The sequence below is a fragment of the Aythya fuligula genome, chromosome 8 (genome assembly GCF_009819795.1).
Source record: "Aythya fuligula isolate bAytFul2 chromosome 8, bAytFul2.pri, whole genome shotgun sequence".
NCBI classification, from domain to species: Eukaryota; Metazoa; Chordata; class Aves; order Anseriformes; family Anatidae; genus Aythya; species Aythya fuligula.
Window position 1 is genome coordinate 14,773,977 of NC_045566.1, and position 22,278 is coordinate 14,796,254.

The 22,278-nt window shown below is 38.9% G+C and overlaps 1 protein-coding gene across 1 annotated transcript; it reads right to left on the bottom strand.

Moving 5' to 3' along the window:
• Positions 1-19: 19 nt before the first annotated feature.
• On the bottom strand, positions 20-21,683 carry LOC116492076 (vitellogenin-2). The gene is made up of 35 exons (XM_032192517.1): positions 21,644-21,683; positions 21,509-21,529; positions 21,252-21,403; positions 19,586-19,837; positions 18,830-18,991; positions 18,594-18,742; positions 18,199-18,349; positions 17,935-18,092; positions 17,683-17,848; positions 16,989-17,114; positions 16,419-16,637; positions 15,828-16,045; positions 15,570-15,667; positions 14,873-14,997; positions 14,650-14,751; positions 13,884-14,003; positions 13,608-13,797; positions 11,931-12,024; positions 11,631-11,816; positions 11,011-11,155; positions 10,670-10,892; positions 10,407-10,582; positions 9,366-10,037; positions 8,845-8,895; positions 7,889-7,978; positions 6,790-7,002; positions 6,556-6,698; positions 6,030-6,168; positions 5,192-5,327; positions 4,555-4,741; positions 4,135-4,226; positions 2,935-3,032; positions 2,053-2,212; positions 977-1,138; positions 20-138 (listed from the first exon to the last, which is right to left on the bottom strand). The coding sequence occupies exons 1-35, from the start codon at positions 21,681-21,683 to the stop codon at positions 20-22; spliced, it is 5,535 nt and encodes a 1,844-aa protein (XP_032048408.1).
• Positions 21,684-22,278: the final 595 nt, after the last annotated feature.

A 22,278-nucleotide genomic window follows, 5' to 3' on the forward strand; every position in this document is an offset into this window, starting at 1 on the left:
TGCGCTGCAGTGTACAGCTTCATGTACTGCATTCTTCATTTTCACATGAACATGCTGTGTGTGCATCAACAGTATCCTGCATATCTTCTGACTTCTGGTCGAATTTCATCTGTTTGTCAGTCATGCTAGTAGCTGAATCTGATGGTGAATAAGAAATGAAAAGTAAATAGTACACTTCAGAAGCAGTTTTGCAAGATACAGCACTTATCTTGCACTAGTCATTGATTACACCAGGCTTGGCTTCTCCTAGCTGTTACACATATTTCTATCTGACTAACTCAAGCAGAGATGTTCAAGGAAATCCACTTAAGTAGTAAGTAATTTCTACATTGATAACTACTCTTCCATGCAGAGTTTTATTAATAATACATTTAGGAAAGGATATTGTGGCCTTGAAGGAAACAGACATGAACCTATAATCTCTGTAATCTATATCCACCTAATCTGATCTCTTAATATCTACTATGTACTTATGAAAGAGACATACTCCAGTATTTCTGTACATGGGGGCAGGAATCCTGTCCACACCTATCCATCTATTGCCCAAATCAGCTGAGGGAAATAGGATTATTTCCCAAAGGCAGAGATATATAAAATTATAAAAGATGAGGACCCCTGTTTCAGGGTTCTGTATATAAACCTGAATCACCACATGCTTCAGGACGCAGGTTTTCTGCAGAATCACAATGTTGAGCGTGCTCTTACCCTGCCCTCACTCTGTTAGATCAAAGCTCCATGAAGGGGCATCCAGTTTAGATTTTAAATGCAACAATCTTTTATTGTTGCATTTAATTAATTTCTGTAAAATTACAGAAAAAACATCTGTATGTCACTAAAGAAAGTTTTACTTATTAATGAAAACAGGTAAAGGTCTTCAGTCACACCAATCCCATGTTTCAAGTGTAATAACCAATGAGTCAAGGCACCATTTGGGCTTTTGTGCAGCTCCAATTCAGCAAGATTTCTGTTGACTTACCAGCTGGAAGACAGTGGAAACCAACAGTTACTGGAGTTGTCTGGGTGACGGAGCATCCTTTCCTACAGCGTAGCACAGGCTCTGTAGAGTAGCACTTGGACTCTATACCCGCAAGCTGAACTGTCTTTTCAAGTTTCACAAATGAACGATGCAGTTTACAAGCTGCAACAGAATCATTGATGGTAGTTTACATTCTTACGTACAACATCTTCAGATCTCCCCAGACTGACCCATCTGCCAATGATGTTTCACATTAGCAACCAAATTGTGTCTATAAAAATTGTATGTTGTTCATAAGTAAAGCAGTACCACTGACTGATAAGCTTTTCAAATTGGCTAATTAGATACGGAGCTACAAAAAGTTAATTTCCAGTGTAAGTGGTTTAATTTCTAGATTAGGATGTAGAAACATAGTCTGATATACATTCCAATAAACATTTTGCAAAGTAAACTGGCTCACATTCAAAAGCTTTGAGTATTCATCAGTGGAAAAAAAGGGGGTATTTCTGAACAAATAAAAATAATCAATAAAGATTTACACCATTACCATTGTTATTCAGACTCAAAACTGCTACAGAGAGCAAGCAAAAGTCATTGCTGCCAGCCAGTAATACCAGTCTCATTTTGGTTTCCCAGGACAAGCAGTTAGAAGCATGTGAGAAGCTAAACAAACCACAATTTATTCCTGACTATAAGCTTTATTCTCTAAAATTTCAGCAATTTCTTCCATAGGCTGAATGGAAACACAGTGTAGTTGCTACCGACTGTGTGAATTTTATTGTGTACATGGCCATGTAATGCATATATATCTAAAGCAAGTTTGGTGCCCAGTATTCTTTACAGAGACACACAGAAGAGTAACCGTTATTGTACAGCTAAACATGTAAAAGTCATCTCCAGGTAGCAAGTAAGTCCTTCCCATCAGGTTTACAAAAGCAACATGCTCGTTTTCCTACTTCCACTATGGTATGCTGTTGCATCATAACCTCAGCTGAGGGAATGGAGTACCACATAAAATCCTAATCTACTGAAACTACTGCAGTGATACTATATTAAATGCATTACAGCTTGCATACCTCCTCTACAAGGCGTTTCTTCCAAAATCCAAGAATGACCAAAAGTCACAGCATCTTTAGCTAGATATCCATTGGGCATCCGATATTCCTGTTCACATTCTGCATCATATTTTCCACACATTCCACATGTTTTCCCTGCCATCCATAAAGCAACTTGAATCTTCAAGAAAAAAAAAAAAAAAAGTCAAAAGCGTTTCAAATTAACAAACAAATGAACAAAATCACTATGTAGTAGAGTTTTTCTATATAGATGCATTCCAGTATAAGTTAATGCACAAACATTTAAAATGCTTGCTTTCTTTGCTGAGAATTAAAAAGCTTCTCACAACAGATGCCAAACTCCCATGACACTGGTGTCTAACTGTATTAGAGCCTTTAAAATCTACTCTGCCTGTCTAGAGTATTAAGTTATTAATAGTCCAGACTATTAATATGCTGAAGTTTTTGTGTGATGGATGTTTTCCCAGTAGGCGATGGATACAGTATGATAATATTGTTTTCTTATATTTCTGTTTCACATTTTTTCTAGTACAGCCTTTAAAACATAGACAAGAGTTGAAAACTCTTTCTTTTTTTTTTTTTTTTTTCTTGCAAATGTGCTGCTGACTCAGTCTGTGCATACTCACAGGCCCATTTTCCAGCACACACCTGTACTATAGGGATAAGGAATTACCGTTGGTGAAAGATTCTCAGATCTCCTGTTCAGGAATAAAGAGCAGCACTCTGCAATGCTGGCTGAAGTATCTTCTTAGTTTTGTTTTTTGGGGGGCTCTGGACAAATTTGGCTTTGCCACTATAACACTCTTGCACTCATACACAATTTTAATGGAATCTTAACAGAAATTTCTCAACATCAAAACTTATGAAGAGGAAGAACTTTACCATGAATGTGTGCCCATCAAAGTATAATCTATCAATGCCATAGGCTGGGGCAACAAGTACAAGGCCTTGCTTTTCACTGTGGATTCCCAAAGAAGCACCTAGAAAAAAAAAAAAAAAGGAATAAAAAGAATCAAAGCCCACCAAAACCAACACTAAAACAAACCCAATCTATCTTCTTTAAGAAAAAGTTGCTGTCATGTTTTCAAAATGCTCTTTTGCCTCTTTTGCTTTAAATTCCTCATTTGTTCTCAAGAAGCAAAAAAGATAGAAAAACAATACAGAAAAGTGTATATATAGAAAATAGCTGTATGTAAAAAGTTGGAAAACAATTTAATTATCACAGATTTATTATTTCTCTTTGGGTTATTAGCATATCATATTTATTTCTAGAAACAATTACAGAGCTACCTATATCATCTGTGCAGTTCTGCACATAATACAAGGCCCTGACTATATTATATAGGAGTAAGAAAACACAGAAAACAACATGATTGTCACTGGAGCCATTTTTAGCATAATTATCACTTACGAAGTGCATAATAATTAGGACAGAGCTCAGCACTGGCAGATGCTAACCCAGTTTCAGCAAGATTTAGCCTGATTTGAATACTACAGATATACAGTCAGGAAACACCTGCATTATATTTTGCCCCTGACTACACTGTACAGAATGAGACAAGGTCCTCCTGTGTCCTTTCACAGAAAAAATATTCCTGCTTTGAGAGAAGAAAGCAGGCTATTTTTTCTGTATACACACAGTAGTCCATATTTATTCCTAGCAGATTTCAGAATGCTAACCGAATTTATACCTACAAATCAAAATAGGAAAGCCTATTATATATAAGGGTGGTGAATTTTAGAAAAGCTTTACTTCAAAAAGTTTTACCAAGCGAGGCTTTATAGTATATCTGATACAATTCTTAAATTTGTAACTCCAATGGGAGCCACAGTGATGTATGAAGCGGTGGTTATATTTTGCTCAGTTTGGCTACTTCAGGAGTTCTACATTCTAATCTGTCTTTATAAATATTCACATGCAACTAAGTGAAATTCTTAAATAATAATCTTACAGCAAAAGGTGTAAATAGTCAGTGAACACAAACTGGGGAAATCTTTGTTAGATATTTTTTTGTCTTCTCTTTCTTTCTTTCTCCTAACATATACATGAAAATGAAACAAAACAGATTCTGCATCACCTACCAGCAGATATGAGTGAAACATTTGTTGAGGGGCTTTCAACCCCGTCCACCAGCAGTTTCAGCTGTCCGTTTGCAGGATGCATATCAATTTCGCTGTTAAGAAGAAGAGCATTCATACCCTGTTTGTACCACATTCATAAACATAGATTGACAAAATGATTTTACTGCTTTCTAAATATCACTGGTCAAAACATGAACTCATTTCAACTGCTTAAATTACTTCAGGGGTATTCTTGTCACCTAAAATGCAGGATGACGTCACAGGAATCACATTCAATACGTATGGAAAGTAAATAAGGAAAATGCTGAAATCTCATGTGCTGCAGAACAATGTCAGTATAGCTTAGATCTAAGCTTCTCCCCTGTTAAATGTGGACAGTGTAGTCCCTCACAATCCCAGCATCTGGCAGGAGTTACTTACTGGCTGCCAAGCTTGATGTTGATGGCTTTAAGGTTCATAGCTTCTTCAGCATTCCTCATCATCACCAGGAACTTAAGGTCAGGGCTACAATCCTGAGCCAAGATGTGATAGCAGTTTGCTGGCATCGTGTAGTTAAACCGGACTTCATTAAAGGTTGTGATCTTGTTGTGCGAAACTGAGCAGCGAGCTGTTTAAATAGAAAGCCAGTGAATATTTGCTTTGCCATAAAAGAAACTCATTAAATGGAATGTTTTATTTTTAGTGCTATATTATTCTAGCTTTATTTTTTTTTTTACTATGCGATATTTTTATATGGATTACAGGGGCTTTTGCCTACCAAGAAAAAAAAAAAAAAAGGCATGAAAAATATAGTCTATCTAACAAAATAATTGCCAGAAATTTATATGTTACCAGGTCAGATAATTGTCAACCTTGATTTTCCTGAAATGTCCTTGCTGATTTCTGTACTACAAGCACAATATTCTCTACCAATTGAATCATCCCTGCATTATTACAGTCTATTTCTTAATTAACTGGAGACAAATAATGCCAGAAAAAAAAAAAAAAAAAACAGAAGATTTTCAAGTCATTCCAGAGACTGAAGATGTCCTGCTTCCAAACCAGATTAAATCCCAACCTTTCAAATTCTCAAGCACTGCAGAGGGGGCTTCAGCAAAGACATTCCAGATTGGAGGCTGCAGCTCTGAAGCTGGTATCCTTGGACCTACAGGGAGTGGCAGGGGAAGTCTCATGGCTTTTTCATAGAGGATCATCTAAAAAGGAATTCAAAGAACAGTCAAAACACGCTTGTGATGGGTATTCACAGCAAACAGCTAAAATAGCCTTTTCTCCTATTTTGAAATTGATTTCAGTCTGTTCTACCTTGGCTGACAAAGAATTTATATAAACACAAATCATCTGACTCACTGTCCACGAGTTTTTTGCTTCTGCTTTTTTGGTTCTGTTTTCTCTCGTGGTGTGTGTCATTCAGATAGCATTTTGGAGAGAATGAATTACTTCCCGTCAAAGGTGGTTTGGGGAACACTTATGGAGTACTAGAGATGGAAATGCACTTCTTCATGAGTACCCATTTTTTTGCATGAGCAAAATCACTCTATGAATATATATGTGTGAATATATATATATATGAATATATATATATGTGTGAATAATATATATATAATATATATTATAATAATAATAATATATATATAATAATATATATATATAAAATAATATATATATATGAATATATATATATATACACACACACAAAAGGTCAAAAATAAACAAAAGCTGTTTTCATCATTTACACCCAAACTGAGGCTTACTTTACTTAACTTTTCTTTCTCAGAATTCACCCAATGTAATTTAAAAAAATAAATAAATCTCATTTTTCTACCAGGAAAAAAAAAAAAAAAAAACGAAAAGGAAAAAAAGAGAAAGAGAGAGTGAGGATAATGTTTCATATTTACGTCAGGAAGCTTGATAACAACATCACATGTCCTTGGAGAAGTTAGAGCTACGACCAGCCTGGCTTGTCGAGAAGGATTCTTGTCCATTCTCTCAGAGAACCCCAGCATAAATGCAGCCCCAGGGACAAAATTGTAAAACCTTCAAAAATTCAAGAGAGAAAGATCTGGTGAAACAGTGAGGCAAAAAGAGGTACATCCAAACCCGTCTGCCTCACATCTATGTGTAAGTGGCATATTCAGGATCATTGTTTGTGTCCCCATAACCATTCTCTGCTTTACTGATCAAGTGTTCACTGAAAGGAAGAATCTGTTCCTCAGTTTTCAGTAATTTTGCCCAGCATGAGGAATTACTGAACATTACTACAGGATGGCTATGATCTCCCATTCAACTTTTATGTCCAAAGACAGTACTCAGGCAGATCACAGAATTTAAAATAGCTGGTACTTTAACCACTAGAATTGCATGGGTGGATGCTGATTTTTCACAGTTGAACAATATCATAAATGAGTGAGACTAAAACCTCACCATTCTGCCATTGATCTGACACTTGAAGGAACCTTAGGCCACTCCAATTTCACTTGTACAGCGGGGTGGCCAGCAAACCGCCCAGTTACCAGCTCAGTAGAAACCTTGTAGTCCTGGCAATTCCGGCCCCATTTCAGGTAACCCTACAGTGGAGAAATGGTCTGTTTTTAAACACATGGAACACGATTTTCCTGTGATGCATATAACTGTATATAACTATTTTTTGAGCCTTACCACTGCCTTGTGAGCATTGAGGACTGAAGCATCAGCACAGAGCTTCCACTTGCTTGAATCTGTGAGGTTTGACACAAATACCTGCATCCGGGGCCTGATGGAATCGATATCAGCATACACCACGAGCTGGAGGCCTCCTGTCTTCTTATTGTTACTAATGCCATTCAGAAAAACAGCTAACACTGGTGTTTTGACATCACCCAAAAATTTAGGCTAAGAAGAAGGGGAACAAAGTATGCAAAGAATGTCATTATAAAGGAGTTACTATGGAACATTTTAGATGCAAGATCTGGATGGATAAATAAAAAATAAAAAACTGAACTGCAAATATATACCAGCATATGTACCATACCTATAGATGCCTATAAATTCTCCTGCACATGTCTTAGCGTGCATGTGCCTCTGCAAGCACAGATGGATTTTATCACTGTATTTGACATGAGCCAAAATTTGTGCCTTTTACTGAGCTGATACCATGGAAATGTTCATAACATTATGATACAGTAATGCCTATATGATTTAGGCTTTATTGTTAACACCCGTATATTTGCCCATGAATAATAAAAAAAAAAAAAAAAGTTGTTAAATGTAACTAACATCAGCTGTCAGTTGTATTCACCAATCTTTCTCACAATACCATCCACCAGCAGCTGTCCCTCTCTTTACCTGCCTGGTTGGTCTGCTGGCTTTCACCTCACACTTCAGCTGTGGGCTCTGTGGGACAAGCAGGTGCCTGAACAACACCTCAACACTAAATATAACCTGGTACATTTCTTCATTAAGAACCCCTCCCCTTGACAGCAGGACCATAAGCATGCTATGACTTGCAATTCCTTCACTGCATTACTCCCCAGGCAGCAAGCCTGCATGCATCAGTCTGGGTGCTGGTGAGGAGCCAAGGTGATACACGCCATCTCTGGAGAGTGCCTTCTTCTGATGCTCCTCTTAGCCTTGGTCACTACTACCAACGCCTTGGCACTGCACCACTTCAACTTCCCTCCTCATTGCAAGATTGTCCTAGCTGTACAATTACTGCAAATGCAGGGCCAATCTGCCATTTTTCCAAACTGTCAAAAACCCTAAAAATGATGCAACTAACCCGGGAAGCAGCTCGGGATGTGTCACGACTGGATCTTGTAGAGGAATATGTGCTGCTGTATTGGTCAGCTGGGAGTTTCCTTTTTGGGAACTGCAAGAAGAAAATACGTCATGAAAATACATTAAGGAGGTAATGTAAAAACCACAGTTGAGGAAATTGCACCAGAAGGTGCTGCAGAATATTATCTGTCATGACACTTATTAGTGATAAACTTGCATTCCAACACTGAGCAGCTCAATGACTTGCAATATAATGTGCTTCATTCTGCTTAATATATGCTCTGAAAAATCTTGTTTAGTCAAGTATATGTGACCTCTCAGAAGAGACAAATAAGGAACACATCTAGATGAGAATTCCCCTTTGTGCAAAAGCAAGAAACCAGATCAAGCCAAACTGAACCAGCCTCTTGTTTCAATACAAAAGATCAGAACAGATTCATTTTATATCTGGAAGGGCCTGATCACCTGGAGGATATACTGAATGAACCAAATGACTGGAAAGGATAAAATGAATAGAGACACACAGCCAAATGTTCTACTTTTCAAGGAACACTCAAAACAATTTCACTGCCCCTGGCTGTATCATACCCTAGTGAGGTATCTTCTGCTGAACTAAAGTACCATAAATTAAGATATCCTCCCACATTTGTCAACACACCTACCCCAGTGTGTGTCAACAATTATTCCAACCCAAGACACCAAACGATCAAAGCCAGGCAAATGTCCCAAGCTTTGGTAGAGGCTTTGTGTCTACTTTGCAGAACCACAAATGGCATCATGCACACAACACAAAGGAGTATCTTTTTGAGTCTCAGAAGAACCATCATGGTCAATTTAGTGTTCTAAATGTTATCAGTACTGTAATTTTCCTCAACAAAGACAACAAGTAGTCTTTAAGGTTTTTCATTTGACTCACGACAGATTGCAAACTTAATTTACTGAAGAAAGAAAACTCACCTCTTGTCTATGTGCTGATCTAAAGCGGTACTGATAAATCTCATGACCTCCCTTTGAAAATAACAAGAACAAGATGAAAAGCCTCAGAAGAAAATAAATGCTGCAATTACGTTGAAATCTGAGCACTGGGAACTAAGTAAGAATTTTACTAATTATCATTCATGCATAGTTCTGTATGCTTAGTCACAAGCACATAATGCGAGACTTGAAATACTTTATATAAAGCATTAATGTTCCTACTGCAAAATTAAGACAGAAACAGTGTGTATTGACAGAAAGCAGTAAATTGGCCAAAAATGCTTCCCTGCCTATAACAAAAGTTTCAGCAGTCTTGTGACTTTTGAGATGTTTCAAAGGAGTCATCTGACCAACAATTGCAGGTGTGTTAGCAGAACAGATTTTGAAATTTTATGTTGCTAAAATTTACTGTGTCAACTCATAATTTGATGCAAAGCCAACTGCCATCAGGATTGTGATTCACAAATATTAGCAGCATCAATTTACTGACAAACATGAGTTACCCATATTTTGGAATACACGCCGCCGCTGCTGCTGCTGCTGCTGCTGCCGCCATCTTCCAGATGTCCTGAGTGATGCCCATGGCTGTGGTGACTCACTGACTTACTGCTACTGCTGCTGCTGCTGCTGCTGCTGCCATTCAGATATCTTGAGTGATGCCTATGGCTGTGGTGATTCACTGACTTGCTGCTACTGCTGCTAGTACTACTACTGCTACCTTTGCTGCTGCTGCTCTTGCTGCTACTGCTCTTACTGCTGCTGCTGCTGCTCTTGCTGCTGCTGCTCCTGCTGCTACTACTGCTGCTCCTGCTGCTACTACTGCTGCTGCTACTGCTGCTGCTCCTGCTGCTCCTGCTGCTACTACTGCTGCTCTTGCTGCTGCTACTGCTGCTGCTGCTCCTGCTGCTCTTGCTGCTCCTGCCACTACCACTACTGCTACTGCTCTTGCGGCTTGTGTCTCTGTTTCTAGTTTGCTTTACTTGATCATTGTCATCTTCATCCATGGGCTTTCTATGATCAGGAGAGGAAGCCGATGATGAGGAAGAGGAAAGAGCTGAGGAGGCAGAAGATGAGCTGGAGGGAGTTTTTGCATTGGGGTCTGTCCCAAGCTCTGTTAGCATAGTGTTTTCTTTCTTAGAAGGTCGCTTTTTCTGGTGTCGTGTTTTGTTTGCAACCTGCAGAACAGTTCAAAGGGAAGTGCAAGACAGGGGATACATCTGCTTCTATATTACAAAATAAAATATCCCTGTGTGTCAGATGAAATGCTCACCACAGTCTTTTGGTAAAACTTCCTGGCCTCACTCACCACAGAAGCTGCACTTAGATCCACTTTTCCCAGCTGATATTTGCCCTGGCATCGAGGACCAGCCCCAGCTGGATGCACCACTTAGAATCAAACCCTGCTGACATGACACAGGCTGACAGTCCCAGCACCCTTCAAACTAGCCCCATTCTTGCTTTCCTGACTCAGTTTTCCACACTAGCCTTCAACCCCTGACTTCATTTATCTGAAAACATCTCCCCCCATGCTCAAAATCTCTTACCTTGAACACATTGTCAATGCCTAGAATCTTCTTCAGTTTAGCTTGAATGTCCTCGTATGGAGATGTCTCATCCTCTTCCTCAGACTCTGAGTTTACTTCGTGAATTATTTTGGAAGCTGCTCTGGATCCTGCCTGAATCTCCAGCTGAATTTTGTCAATGTCAGCATCTGTTTGAACTGCACAGCAATTGCATGGATGATGTTATACCTCTTCAAATAGTACTAACAAACCTAATAAGAAAAGGTTCGTGCTCAGTACTGTACCTGGCATCAAAACAATTTTAGCTTCATGTTCTCCAATTAATCTGTGCAAATATGTATTTTTTATGAAACTGGCATCTCGTGACCTTCTGAAAAAGCAGAGCTGACAACCAAGACGATGCAGTTTGATGCAAATATCTCGTTTATGTGTTTTTCTTCTGGTACTACGGAGAAGATCCTCTTGAGAGTCATGGGAATGTTTCCTTGGAATGCTGTCAGGTCCCTGCTGCAGTGGAGATGAGCATGTGAATACCACTGGGAGCATATCATAGGCAAGAATAAAGCTGCAGACAGCAGCACAGAAGGGGTTAATGTTATTATATAAGAAAAAGGGAATAGATTACCATTGTGAAACTTTCCCTGGAAGCTCCCTCTGTTGGATTGAAAGGTTCTTCCACGATATTTGATGAAGAATCTCCTGGGAGAATTGAGGTCTTCTTTTCAACACCCAGTTCTCCTATGTTTCTTGATACAGCAAAAGCCTTATGCCTGTGGAAATATGCACAGAAAATGGCAAATAATTCCAAAGCCATGTTTTTGGATTAAATGAATGATGTCCTGTCAGTGTCACATGACATCACAGAAATATGTTGTTTGAACATAGGAATTGCATACACAACCATATGTAGAAGTATTGTTAAAGACAAATAAGAGAGAAATATGAGACACATCACTGGAAGTTTCCAAAGTAAGGCAAATTTAAACAAATTTCAAAAACATGAGAGACATGTACTTAAAAATAAAATAAAATGAGAAATTAAAAAAAAAAAAAAAAAAGCTCCTAAATAATTTAGGCATCTTGTGACCTTTATTTCCCTTATTTCTATCCCTTGCTTTTTACAGTAAAGTTTATGCTACACACTGAAAAAATCATACTGTATATGTAGAAACCTCCATAAGAGGTCAGTGAATTGTGAACTTCAGGCTACTTTTTGCTGCAGAAAATCATGAAGTAATGAAGTACCTTCCAACCAATATCTCAGTTTCCTCACGGCATGGATTTGTTTCAATCTTAATATTTTTCAATTTCATGTCTATCTTGGCATCAAACTTCATTGGCACTCTCATCTGGACCTTGCCTTGAATTTCAACAGCATGTTGAAAGTATTCTGTGTTGACACCCATTGTTGCGACTGTATGCACATATAAGCTGAAACAGAGCAAGGTGGCTATGTGTAAGACAGGTGTTCTTTTTTTAGCTTGAGGTTTCCCCCTTTCATAAAAGACTTCCATTAATATCTACAGACTTAGAAACCTACCCTACCTTGGGTTTATGTCAGACCGAATTTGCATGGTGGATTCAAGCAACTGAGAAGGTCTAAAATCTCCAGTTAAAGGTGGGGTCATCTTTCCATCAACTGCAACCAACAAAACAACATTTAAAAATGGTAAAACTGAAAGGACTTGAATATAAGCAAGCCACTGTTTTCAGGAAGAGGTAATCTCTTCTGTTAACACAGCTAAAAAGGCTGAAAAACAAGACAGATGAGATCTTTCTCAAGTCCGAAAAATAGAGAAACTGTGCAGAAAACTTGTTCTGTGTTCAAGTGCTTCAGCCCACAAGGATTTTGGTGATCTGCTGCTGGACTTCCTCCAGTCTTGCTGTAAGGACCCCAAAATGAACACAGAACTCCTGGCGCAGCTTCAAATGTGATAAGTAAAGGGAGAAAACTATTTTGGTGCTTGCTCTGCTCTTGCTTTGGCAGCCACGGATGCAGTTGGCCTTCATCACCACAAGGGCACACTGCCGATTCACTATCAGCTTGTCCACCAGGCCTCCCAGGCCCTTTTCTAGAGAGCTGCTGTCTGTCTGGGTGATGCCCAGTCTATATACACTTGCATGGGTTAACCCATCCCAGGTGAAGGACATTTCATGGCCTATGTCAAATTCCAGCACACTTGTGCTGGGCCATCCCTTGGGCCTGTCAGTGTCCCAGGGAATGGCAGCCTGACCCCCAGCGTGGTGACCTCTGCCCACGTTGATTTCATTCGCAGATGTGCCGAGGGTGGCTTCTCTTCCAAAGTTCAGATTGTTAACAGAGACAATGATCAAGTGCTGACAACTGAGGAGCGTTGCTCCTAGCAAGCCACTAATTAGACCCTCATCTGTTAACTGTTTTTTGAGACCAGCAGTCCAGACAGCTGTCACTCACTCTGTAGTCCATCCATCCAGTCCATACCTCCCTACTTTGGCTACAAGGATGTTATTCAAAACAAAACATAAACCAAACCAAACCAAAAAACACCACAGCAAGGAGGTGGGGCGCAGTATCAAAGATGTTATTAAAGCAAACTAACAAAAAACAAGAGCAGCCAAGAGAGGATGCATAGAGAGTGTAAAAAGAGCACGCGTATTTATATTTAATTCTTCACCCTTATGTGGTGTCAGCAGAAGGAAGGGTGACTATCACCTCAATTAAAAGTCTGTAGCACAACCTAGCACAACCATATGATCAGTGAATTCTCTTCATGACAACTCATACTTGCATATTCATTCTGCTAAAACAGAACTCTCCCTTTTCCAAGCCTTCTTCTCTTCCTGCCTTCTCTAATGCTACAGTTAGCTGTTTTTTGATTGTCAGTCATCACAGAATCCTGGTTAGTTTGTGCCTGCTTCCCTCAGGAGCTACTCCCTTCCGCTCATTCCTGCAGTCAGCTCCCCACACAGCATTCATGTCTTCTGGCTTTGAATGCTGTGACCTTTCCCTCTGGTTTCCCAGATTCTCACCTCATTTCCTCTGTCTTCAATGCATTCAAATATGAGGCAGAAATCAACTGTGACCAGCTTCTCTTCAAACATCTTTACTACCTCCCCTCCTGTGTTTCAAAACACTACAAAAATCAGTTTTTTTCTTCTACGTCCTTCTCCAGCCTCTCTCAGCCTGTCCCTCCCAGCCCCTGTTCGGAGCTAGCAAAGCACATTTCATACTCCCCGACTCACCATTGGCTGCAGCACGTGCCAGGGCAGTGGTGTATGACCCGTATTCCAGCGGCAGGCCGAGGCAGCTGGGAACAATATATCGCAGCTCTCCCATCCACACCGGCTGTGTCCACTGTCCTGAAATGCCATTGCGGATCTGGTTGGTAATTCTCTTCATCGCTGTGTTTCTGTCAGCAGGTTCTACTATCGTCTGCCAGCAAATAGAGATCCAAGAGGTGAGGACATTAAATTACAGTGGTGTCAAATCTTGCAAAGAGAAGTAGTAGCCCCTGGTACCTTCATAGCTTGTTGCAGGACTTCCTTATTGATGTTGACATAGGCTACCTCTTGGCCAAATATTTTCAAGTAGGCCGATATCAAGGGGGTCTCTGTTGGCAGCTCTTTCCATCCCAGCAGCTAGGGAACAGATAAGGAAACAGTCAAAGTTCCTTAATGAAACACTTTATAAATGACAATTTAGCAAGGCGATGAAGACTGTTAATGACAAACCTCCAATTTTCCTTTGCCCCTTGCATTTCTTTACTTTTTTGTTAATAGCTTGGTGTCACTATTTCAGATTTACTCAGTATCATTGGGGTGCCCACAAATAGCCTTCAATCCACAGGTATTCTGGTGAAATAACATTTACTCTAATACAGAGGGTCTGGGACATTTGTACCATTAAACGCAGTTTGAAAGCACAGCACCAGACAGAGAGATCTTCTTGTAAACTAAGCTAGATAAACGAAGGGAGGGAGGAGAAAACCTGCCAGTCATGAGAGATGTTTTGTGCAGCAACATCCACCTTCCTGCTTGCCTCCCTGTTCCTGCAGTCATACCTGAGGTAGGGAGGAAGCAGGGCAGCAGTAAAATTGGTGAAAGCTATCATAGACTTTACAGGAGCAATATCTTCTGCAGTCCCACTGCAAATCCCTCTCTCACCGAGATATTCAAGCTGGCTGCTACATGGGTAACACCCTCCAAGACGGGCTTAACTACTATGACAAGCCTCATTAAATACCACTTCATATAACTCAGACATTACATTACTGAAACCACCTACAGTTTTTCCAAGCTCCTTTATCTTCTTGTATGTAGGATATTCAGCAAACGGAATATTTCGCTTCATTATAACATCTGTGAGGCCTTCCACTCGGACACCAACCTACCAAAACAGCATGAGAAGGAGTGGTCTGAACATACTTACAGAGTGGAAACTTAGTAGTGAAATTTTTAATATGAAATTCGCTTTATTTGTTTTATTATTGATTTAAGTAAATATTTACCTCCACCAAATCAGCCACTGAACCTGCAGAATTTGCCATCAACTTGGAAATTATTGCTGATGGGAACATTGTTCCTGGGCTGTTCATAACAAAGACATCGCCAGCAACACCAACTCTATAGTTATCTGTGGTAGAAGTAAACAAAAGACACATCTTTTTTTAACCTTCTGCTTAGCATTCGAGATTGTATTTCTGCATCTTTTTCAATTACTGACTTTAAGATATGTCATGACATAAGCTTTAATTGTATAGGCTCGATTTAATAAATAGTTACTCCTATATTTTTAAATATGTGACTGTTGCATTTAATCCAATTTCTTTTTCCAATGCAGCATCTTTTACAGTATTACAGGAGGCTGTAACAGCAGGGAAATGAAATGAGAGATCATTTAACTGACATGAAGTATGCTAAATACACATTACTGCAGCAAAAGAGGAAAGCTTCCACCATAATTTTTGAGAAGAAAGAGATCAATTTTTCAGGAAGAAATAAACTAATTGTTTCAGAAACTAAACTTATCAAGTATCTTACTGAATCTCTTTTTGCATCCAGCAGCAGTGTTAAAGGAAAGAACTTTCCTAGACATAACTCGCACAGGGACTGGCAATGTTGTACATGTATTTTTCCAAAGGACTTAGTATCTCTTAAGAGATTTCTGAAGTGAAAATTTCCCAGTCACTGAAATGTTTTACTCACCAAAGTAACCACCAACACGAATGACCTTACTGTACCGATAGCTCAGCCTGTCCAGTTTGGGGGCCAGCAGCTTAAGGGCAATATTGCAAGCTGAAGATCTGAACAAAATAAGAAAGGTAATAATATCCAGAAATAAACTGCACTCCACCAGAATATGAAACTGAATTCAATTTGTTAGCATATGCGTGATTACTAACAAGAATATAGCAGAATATATTATCTGCAGAAAAAACACACTTTATTCCTGTCTCTACTTACATGTTGTACATATACGGTAATCTGCTCTTCGACAAAGCCTTCATGTGGGAATACACAAAACTGGCCACTTGCAAACTGCTCTCCTTCATCACTACATTAGCTATCGTTGTTATTAAAGGAAGTGCAGGCCTTGTCTCAAAGATAACAGCACAAGCCATCATTCGCACTTCAGGGAGAAGTGACTGGTCTGCAAGGATCTGGATGAGATATCCCTGCACCTGTAGAGAGGTAATACATCATTGAGAATTACCAATAATTTAGACTTTTTTTGCAGAATGGATCTACATATAACCCTTCACTGTCCCTGCAGAAAAGCTTCCCAGTCTGGTTTACTGTATCGTTCCATATTGTTTTATTAACACAACTGAATGGGGCCACATGAGAACAGCCCCAAGAAGGGATGGCACTGATCTGAAATAAATGTCCACATATCAAAAAAACATCAGCATGGCTTTTTGCATTCAGAGGCTGACATTCAGAGATCAGTGAATAAAATTGGAAGAAACAACTGTAGATAATACAACAGATTTGTTCTTTGGAGTAATCCAACTGACACAGTGAATGTGCTTTACTATTTTAGGTGGTACTTACAGTTCTGGGGTCCTTCCAAGCTATTTTTCTCAAGGCCATGATGGCATCAATCTGAATGTGGGTTGGGATATCAGAAGCACTGGATGAAGATATGGGAAGGAACTTCAGGATGCGCTTTAAGCTGGCTGGTTCTCCCATGTTACCGATGCACTTCAGAGCTAATTTCATTTTGTCTTCACGGCCCTTGCTGATTGCTTCATCTGCCAGGTCATGGACAGGCTATGGAAGAATCACAGTTCAACCTATTCTGCCTAATGTATACATTGGCCACAATACTCTCTTTAGACACTAAAAAGCCTATCACAATAAAGCAAATTGTTTTAATACAGGTATTCAGTGATGGCTGAGAAAAAAAAAAAGGATGGGAAAACTGTTTTCATTTATCATCTACATTAGTAAAATGATTAATTGCTGTTGTTCTGAAGGAGAGCTATGAAATATATTTGTCCAATTGATTGTTAATAGTCAATTGAAACATGTATAGCTGACATTTTCATACTGTAGCTGAAAAGAGTTAAACTAAAGCACATTAATAAGCTACTAAGAAGAATCTGAGAAAAAGACACGTACCTGAAGAGCTTCTTTAGGACATGCTGATGTCTGAGAACAGTATCTATTGACCACAGAACTGTATCCCAAGCAGGCAACTTGTTGAAGCATTGGACTTCTCTGAATTCTAGAGCTGGTCATTAAATCCTGAAGGAAATTTTTAAAACAAAATGTATATCAATTATGCATTTTTACTTAACATTCTTTTTTTCCTATTTAAGAAGAGGAATACTGACTAGAGATGGTGAGAATCCTGCCCAGAATAAATGCTTACACTAATCATAGTGTCAAAATATCTAGGGTTTGTATTAGCATTTTAACTTGTGGCTCTTTCTGGTTTATAGGAATATTTTGCAATTAAAAGAGCTATTTAAATGATGTAACACACAAGCCACCATTTATGTTTCAGAAGTAAGAAATAACATGCACAAAGGTTTGTCTGTAGACAGCATGAGACATGACTCCAGCAAACTAAAACGGGAATTATTCTCAGAAGTTGTTAAGGGAGAAAGACTTTTATATTACTGTAGCAAAACAGAAACATACTCTTCTCACATATAGATAATGCCAAAAGAAATTCACAGATGATGATTTGTACAAAATCGTTATACATGAGGGGAGAATCTTCTTTATAATAAACTTTGTAACCAATGGATGTCATCAATTATCATTCCTTCTGTTATCAAATAGGAAAGATTCATGTGGATTTACTCACTGCTGCTATTGGAAGAGTGTGTTCATCAACTTTCATTAAATGGAAAGCCAAAGAAACAGTTAGAAGAGTCTGAATGTAGTTAAGTTCATCATTGCGAATTCTGGTCTTAATGAATTTTAGTGCTTCTGTGGTGCCACTTGCAGAAACTGCACTCAGTAGCCATCGCCTGCAAGTAGGTTAGAAAAAGTCCTTAATTTTAGCTCTCAATTCTCAAAAAAGTAAAGTTCCTTAGAAAATCGTACACATAAATACCTGTAACGAGGTTTGTCTGAAACTTGTCTCCAGATAGACTCAAGAGTGTCAGCGCTTGCTATTCGGCAGAGCTGGACAAGTTCTAGGAATCTTTGTGGAACATCATCATGGAAATCTTGTTGGTTATTCAGGACTATGTGCTGCAGTGTTTCTACTACCTGAACAACAAGAGAAAGTGAACACATAGTTAATTCCTTTGGTACTTCTGATCGTATTTCAGGAGGAATCGTAGGAAAGCAATTCGAAGACTTAAAAATTCTGTACCCGTTGCTCGGGGTTTTTCGTTTTGACTAGCTGAAGGGGCATCTGTGGCAGTACGTCTGGGAACTGGTAGCGAAGGCTTCCATAGCTCTGCATGGGAATGTCTGGGGCGCTCCCCCGCTCACTTCTCACTTCCAGCAAGGTAAGCTGTTGTCTGTCAAGAGACAGAGAGGAACGAAAAAGTGTCAGGTAAGGAGTGAATTACCTCTCTCTTTTTCTCTCCCCCCATCTGCCTCATCTGTTTGTTGGTTTGATGATACTGAGACATTATCTCTTTTAGTCTTTACTGATTTTTCCAATCACAGTAAAATCTTACAGTTTTCTAATGGATAAAGTCCTCAGATTGGTATAAACAGTTGTTATTCTTGCTTTGAGAGGCAGCCCCACAGCCTGCCTACCTTGCTTCCATGACAGCAACCCCAGTAGGTTCACTGAATGGCGAGATCTGATACACCTGCTGTGACGCAACCTCTGTGATCAGGGTGCCACCGTCCAACTGCTTGAGCTTGTAGGAGAAGGCCGCAGTCCCTTTTACCAGCCTTTCTTTCTAGAGAAGGACAGAGAGACCCAAATAGTAAGTGGGGACAGAACGGCCGTGCTTGTTGTGAGGAAGGTCTTTTCACGTCTCACATACCATCGTGTCGACAGGACAGGGATAGATGTAAGCCATTCCAATGCTCTTCTTCACCTTCTCCTGGCAATTATTTTGGTCTACAGTTTTGGTAACAGACACTCGGCTATTCTTCCTGTCTTCCTGGATGACATACCTTGTATGGCAAACACCTCCAATTCCAGACTGTATAGATGAGAAGAGATAACAAGACTTCCTAATTATAGCAGGATTTCACCACATGAGAGGAAGCTTTACTGCTTCTGAAGGAGCAGTAGGAGAGTAAATATATTCTGAACAATGTTTTGGGTAAGGATAAGCTATGTTTGGATAAGAATATACTGAATAATGTTTTGAAACCTGTTAACTTTACTCACTAGTTACCCTATTGAACTAAAAAACTGAACAGAAATGGATATTTTAAACTCAGTCAAAGAACTGAGAAAAAGTAATCAATTAATTAATATCAACAATGAACAAATAAATGGATCAAATAGCTGTATCAGGGAAGCAATATAACAAATACATTCATAGCTAATACTTCCTTTTTCTTGAAAGTATTACATTTTACATAAAGCAATTCTACAAATGTCTTTAAAAGATCCAGCAAAAGTAATTCCTTCAACACATACACACACATTTTCTTTCTTGTGAATGAAAATCAACTTTTTTCATGACAGATGGCTGAAAATAGATTAAAATAAACAGGAACATGGAGGAAGTGCACCTAAACAGAACACATCCTTTCAATAAAGTAGTTTTAGAATGGGAAAAACAAACCTCTTGCAATTCATAGACATTCTGTGATTTTTTAATGGTTATCTGCATCATGTTCAGGATTCCTCTCACTATGTTAACACACGTATCAGGGCAGTCTTCTGGGGCATAAATGTTTCCGATCCGTCCAGTACTGTATTCAAATTTGAAAGGCCGGCTGAAACATGATGAGACCATTTGTGTGATTTTGGAAGATCTAGTGAATGGATCCCTGGGCCAGACTCCATTGTATTCCTCCACTTGTGGGGAGCGGACCTGAGAGGAATTTTAAGAAGGACATTTATATGAATAGAATTACTTCGGTACTAAATATGTAAACAGATTGGAAGAAATTAACATAATGACTAGTTATATACTCTTTCCTTCCAAATATAGGCTTAGATAGCCATACAGCAGTTGATTCTTCCATCTCTTGCTTAGCCCGTCCAAGTCCAAGGTGCAAAGCAGTGTTCTTTTGTAGTACAGAAGCAATTAACATACCCCCATTATCTCTCAGGAAGATTTTAAACATCAACTATATAGGTAAAAATATTATTCAAAAAAATTATAAAAATAGATTCAAATAAATTTATCCCTATTTTTCAGCCTTAAATTAAAATAGCTGTACCAGGTTCTGCTTTAGATTAAATCTATCATAAAAAGGTAAAATCATTCTATTTATTTTAAAGTCTTAGAATGTTTCATTTTAATTCCCGCCCTCCCAAAATGCTTGTTGCTTTGACTAAGCTACTGGTCATATTTGATAGTTGTGAATTGCTTAAAACAACTCATTTGTTTGTTTCTTCATAATTAGAAATGTGTTTATAAACCTTTTATTCCCCATACAGCACCATACAAATCAGAAGCAATTTCACTAGTTTTGGGAAGGTCACTGCTAATTCAGATGTCTCTCCAAGCACAGCCTGGTATGCACAACGTAACAATTTCAGGATGAGGACTATGATGAGAAATACAATTCCTAGCTTATCGTTTTGACATCTTGTTTTCATTAATGAAACAAGATCTACTGCTCTGCTAAAGCTCTTGTCATTAAACTCTGTGCCCAGAAAGATGCTCTTCTTTGTAAATAAATTAAACAGACAAAATATTTGTCTTAAATGTTTATTTTGGACATGTCAAAACCCATCTCTAAGAGGTATGCTTTCACATGTACAGATCTTTTCTTGCATTATTCAGACACTAATAATTGCTACGTGCTACTTTTTGATGCCTTTTTTTTTTTTTTCCCCTGAGTGTGTAAACATAATCTACACTTATTAATTGCCTGCATGACCATGATTTTACCTACCCAAGTCCAGGCTCCCCACCAAAGTTGGAAACATTTGTTGAGAATTGAATTGAATCTTAAAATCAGAGCATACTTGAGTGCCTTGAATTACAATTAAACATTTTCTAACAGAACTCCTGATTTTGGCACCTCTATTTCTGATAGTAAGTCATGAGAAGCACCTGCTATGAAAAATTTTCACAACAAGCACCTGTAAGCGATTGGATGCTAAATCACTCCTCATTTAACTTCAGTTTGCAGATCATTCTCTGAAATCTACAGTGCTAAGTCTCTAGATCTGTACCCTACATCTTTCTTAGAACACAAGTGAGCAAAATGCAATGAAATGAACGTGATTTGCACCTCAGTATTGACTGGTATGTTTGGAACAAGATGTGATACCTTGAGGAGGTAAGTGTTCTCTGATAGTCCACTGATCTCTAGCTTGCTGCTCAAGCGCACACCAGCTTTTGCCAAACTTCTTTCTTGAAGCCCATTCAACATAAAGCCTTCATAGCTGTACAGGTAACTCTTTCTGCTACTGAATCCTGGGTCTGTGGGAAATAACAGCCATTTTCACAATAGCTGCAAGCACGTTCTAATAAATAGTCATCATAACAAAATCACTGATAAAAGCTTATAGACAGAAATTCACTTACCGATATCAAACTTCTGGCTACCTGCAAAAATAGATGGAAAACCACGTAAGTAACATTTAGTCTAAACCTAATTGTTTTCAGTGAACCCAAAAAAATTCCAGGAAAGAGGATTGAAGAAGGGATGTGTACGCTTACCTACAAGGGTGAGCACTAGGGCTAGTATGATTCCCCTCATAGTGAAGGTGAATGGGGCTCTGCCAGGCATGGCGAGACTTTTATGGAAGAATGCTCAGGAACACGTGGTTGCATTCTGCTGAATTCTCAAGTTTTTTATCAGTTTGTGTAAACACTTCCCTTTTTGCAATCATACCTTTTCTTCACACAGAAAAATGAAAATCAAGCCATACCTTGGTATCCCGCTGTTGTTTGTTTGTTTGTATAAAACTTTTGTTGGATTTTCCAAAAGTTTCCACTTATCTTATTAAAAAATTCTTACTAGGTCACTTGCAATAAATTTACAATAGACATGTTACTTGATTCCTAGACTGAGCCATGGCTGGCTGCTGGTACGTGGTCCTGCCACAGGTGAGATTGATTTTGCCCAGGTTATGTTGACCTGGCACCTGACACAAGCTGTTATCTAACTGATAGTAACCCAATTAACAAAGTAGAGTCAGCTTCATATACGTTGACTGTGTCCTCTCTCTTTCCTCAGCTTTGGTTTATGGCCACCCCTGTGGACAGGAGACAAGGGTAGATAAACCCTTGCTATTCTTATATATACATATGCACCAAAGCACGCTTAACATCCAACTGAGAAAAAAAAAAAA

Bases quoted from the DNA above. Each gene is read 5' to 3' on its own strand.
- LOC116492076 (XM_032192517.1), bottom strand. From the start codon at position 21,683: ATGAGGGGAATCATACTAGCCCTAGTGCTCACCCTTGTAG. The intron at 21,530-21,643 runs GTAAGCGTACAC...CTATTTTTGCAG, and splicing joins CCTAGTGCTCACCCTTGTAG to GTAGCCAGAAGTTTGATATC. The intron at 2,213-2,934 runs GTAAAGTTCTTC...TTTTTCTTGAAG, and splicing joins TTGATGGGCACACATTCATG to ATTCAAGTTGCTTTATGGAT.